The sequence below is a fragment of the Coccinella septempunctata genome, chromosome 5 (assembly GCF_907165205.1).
Source record: "Coccinella septempunctata chromosome 5, icCocSept1.1, whole genome shotgun sequence".
Taxonomy (NCBI): domain Eukaryota; kingdom Metazoa; phylum Arthropoda; class Insecta; order Coleoptera; family Coccinellidae; genus Coccinella; species Coccinella septempunctata.
Window position 1 is genome coordinate 4,741,838 of NC_058193.1, and position 4,205 is coordinate 4,746,042.

Here is a 4,205-nt window from a genome sequence, read left to right on the forward strand (position 1 = left end):
TTTCTGAAAGGATTTTTATTTTCAATTCTCCAATACAATCACATCGTTGTTTTCCGAAAGGGGTGCAAGATACAACCAAGTTTCCATATTCTTATTCTATAGAAATATACGAGGGGCTCATAAATTTTCGAGATTCATATTATTTTATGCATTAATTATCAAACAGTCATTTTCGGATTTCATTATAATTGTGCGAAATTTATTTCTGGAATATGATCCATGAAAGACCGTTATGCGACCGGGTCGCCTGAGGCGCCCCTATAGACTCGGCGCCCCTGGGCCTTGCCCATTCTGTCCCTGAGGGCGGCGCGGCCCTGTGTATATCGAGTGTTTTATATAATATACTATATAGAGGTAGGGGATATCTGTCTCAATGAACCATTTATGATGCAGGTACACCATGAAAAGATAATAGACATGAAGAAGCGGCAGGGGAAGTGGATTTTCTGAAACTCAATGGTTAATTTGGCAGAATTTTTTTTCTGAGTTTAGGTCCACATCATTCATTTTAAAATATCGTAGAGTATATATGGAAAGTCTTTGATTGAGATTTAAATTTTTTCATTTTTCTTTTTTTTATTCGCGTTGAAAACTGATATGCTGGTTCAAACTGAATGATGTATATACTATATTTTACTACTCAAGTGCCGGGTAAAGTACCCTTGTCTTCAGTTTAAGTTAAGTTAAGTTTTTAAGTTCCAGAGTGCGGAATATTCTCCAGAGTGTGCTTTCGGTCTATCCGTAAGTTAGGTGTGCCCTGAGGATTGGAATATTTGAATTCCTGAACGTAAAAGACTATTTGGAAGCCAAAATTTTGCAGTAAGTAACAATTATTCTCACTATAATAAATCAATATTTTCAATTTTTTATATATTGTTCGCTATTTGAAAGCAATCTTTTCCATTTCTGATTAAATTTGTCGGTTCTGTTGCTAATTTTACCTTTCATTGTAGTACCTACCTATCCAAGGGGGATTTCACGCTAGCAATATTTCATACTATTTTTAATTAGTTTACATCTCATTCAATTTTGTGAAGTTAGAAGGTTGTACCGAATCGAACTATTTTCACATTTTCTTATTTCCATTCTCTAAACTCCAGAAATAAATATTTCTTTTCATGAGTACCGATTTCTACAGAAAAAATATTGTTTCAAATGTTCAGAAAAAAAGCACTTCGGTTTGACGTCAAGGTGAGAGACCATTTATGACATGTATCATCAAAAATCATTAAATTGTATGAGCCAATATTGTCTCCAGGATCAATCAGTTTTCTACCATACCGCAATTTCATATCAACACTGTGCGATGAATAATATTCAGTGAACGACATTTTCTCAGTATATGGAGGAGTATTTGTGTGCACCTCAGTTAAAATGGCGGTCTTATCAGCTAATCCGAAATACCCTGTGACAATGTGTCTTCCTGATTACGGGTTTTATCTGAATTATAATTGATTTTCTTTGTGTTTTTCGAAAGAAATGTCAAACTAGAATATTTTCTGAGTTGCAAAACTTGATGGAGCATGGAATTTTTTATTTTTGTTGATAAGAATCCCAGGAAATTATGAAGAGACCGCAGATAAAACCAGATTTCTTGTGTCCATGCCAATGAGATACCGCCACTACATGTGGGTTAAACCTGGTAGTTTCGTCATAATACAACCTATTCAGGAAGGTGTTAAGGTCAAAGGTGAAATTGTTAGAGTTTTGATCACCCAACATATAAAGTATTTCAAGGAAGACAAAATATGGCCTGCTGCGTTCTATGAAAAACCAGAATTGGAGGAAAGTGATGATGATAACGACGATGATATCCCAAGGAATACTAACAGAGTACAAGCAATGATCGAAATCTCCAGTGGCAATGATTCTAGTGAAGATGATCCCAGTCACAGTGATCAAAGCGACGATGATAGTGTTGGTGAAACGTAATCACTTTGGCAATTAGTATTTTGAATTGTAAAAATGTAAATAAATTAGGAACTTTTCAATAAATATTACCCTTAAAATCTACAGATTTGAGGTTTTTCATTTCAATATAAATCCCGTCGTTTTCAGTTCGTCCTAGAATGAGTAATGAAATATAGGCAGCAAATTTTTGACATTTTTCATTAATCGATGTTGGATTGATGGCCACTTGTTGCTGAATCAAAAAAAAAATTAGTCTCAAAAGGTTCAAAACTACATAGTATTTTATTGTTGAAACGTTTGCTGTAAGTTTCTAATAGAATGGTTATTATTGCTTTCAACTAGATCACGTTGATATATCTGATATCTTCCAGAAAAACAGTAGATAAAAAATACCGTACTAAATAATTTTATTCAAATTATTATTGGTATTGAAATTGACATATTTCATATTTCTTTTAATTTTTGCAATGGCTTCTGATGTTGTTTCAAGAATACTATAATACTTATTGTCATTTCATCAACTGAGGGTGTCAGAAGGCAAGGGGTATAAGTACAAAAAAATTTATTGAGATATTTTAATTTGTTAAATTTTTACCCAAGAACAATCCTAGCAACTGGAAATCCATGAGTTATACAGCACACATTATTTATTTTGAGCATTATTTTGCTTTCAGGGCCGTAGTTTGTTACAGAGTTGTTGAACATGCAACTTTCGAAAAAAAATTTTTTTTTTCAGATAGGATCCAAGTTTACTTGCATGCATATACAGTCATAGTTATCCATACCTAAAAAATAAATTAAAGGAGTATAAGTTAATCTGCTAAGTGTATTTATAGTATTTATAGTTCCTTCTTTTGGACTTGGCTATTCGATATTGGACTGAAGGCTTCTCCAACTCTCAGATAATAAAAATTGAATAGAAAGTAACTATGCATAGTGAAAAACATAAAAATGAAGATATGCTTATGTTGATGACAAACATCTCAGTTAAATTCTATTCAAACAGGCCAGAGTTCTAGAAATTTAGAGAAGAGTGGTTCCGAAAAGAATATACATAACTCTTTCAATTACAGATCCCATAACATTCACAGACTCTAAATGGTCCTTTGAATCATCGAAAAAATTGTGCGGCACAGTTGGAAAATTTATTGCACCATAATTAGGTACCTACCATTTTTGTATACAGGTCTCTAAACTTGTCAGATTATTGTTTATTTCCCTCAAGAATTGAGGCTTCCATAGAATTTGTATTCGAAGAAATTTCATGATGTATACATAATCCTTCGATAATAATGCGCATTTATGATGATTAAACACTGGGCTAATGTCAGGTAAAATAGTGTAAATGTAGTAAAATAGTTGGTGTAAAAATAAATTCGGTATATCAAGAATCTGCAGAACTGACTAAATATAAAATTGATGAAAATTTTACACGTACAGGATGTCCGACTCAAATTGTCTCTATACCTTATTGTGGAAACTAAAGGAGCTAGAAGAAAAAGTTTATTACAAAAATTGTTTGTTTTGATTAAACTTTTATTTTTTATAACTCAACTCAATACAGGGTGCTCCGTTTTTTCCCTGTATATAATTGAATTTATGTATTTCTTGTCAAATTTTAAGGTTATTGTGGTATGACAAGGTGGGTTATAAGAAATAAAATTTCAATCGATTACAGACAAGTTTTGTATTTAACTTTTTCAACGACCTCCTTTAGTTTCCACAATAAGGTATAGGGACACTTCAACCTAGACACCTAGTACAAATATAAGCTTTTGCGAGCTGAAAATCTACCCATAATCAAACAAGGTTTTAGCCTTGAACACTATTGAGTTCGGTTTATATTGTGCCTCTCAGATTATGATCCCGTATCCAAACAAAAGCTTTATTTTTCATGATCTGCTCTTAACTGAAAACTATTAACAATATAAATTCCTGTGAATTGAACAAGTTTGTGAGAAATGAACTGTTATTATAGAACTGTGCATTTCACTTATCAAAACGAAAACAGATAAAACCAAAACTATGGCATTACAACGATAATGAACTCAACAAATTCAGCAGGACATGTATGGTGAAATAATGAAGAATTTTCAAGAGAGATATAGAGAAAATCGAAGTTAATCTTATGTAAGAGACGGCTTAAAAAATTCAAAAACAACTACGAAACTAGAATCTCACCTTGGAGAACGATCAATGTGTGATAAATTGAATGACAACTTCATTCTATAGTTCGAAAATTATTTCCAAGAAGTGATAGCAGCAATGGATTTCAAAGAGAACAATAACAATAT

The 4,205-nt window shown here is 32.4% G+C and overlaps 1 protein-coding gene across 1 annotated transcript; it reads left to right on the forward strand.

Moving 5' to 3' along the window:
• Positions 1–1,626: 1,626 nt before the first annotated feature.
• On the forward strand, positions 1,627–1,932 carry LOC123313204 (probable RNA-binding protein EIF1AD). Its single transcript, XM_044897964.1, has one exon. It carries the CDS (start codon positions 1,627–1,629, stop codon positions 1,930–1,932), a length of 306 nt encoding a protein of 101 aa, XP_044753899.1.
• Positions 1,933–4,205: the final 2,273 nt, after the last annotated feature.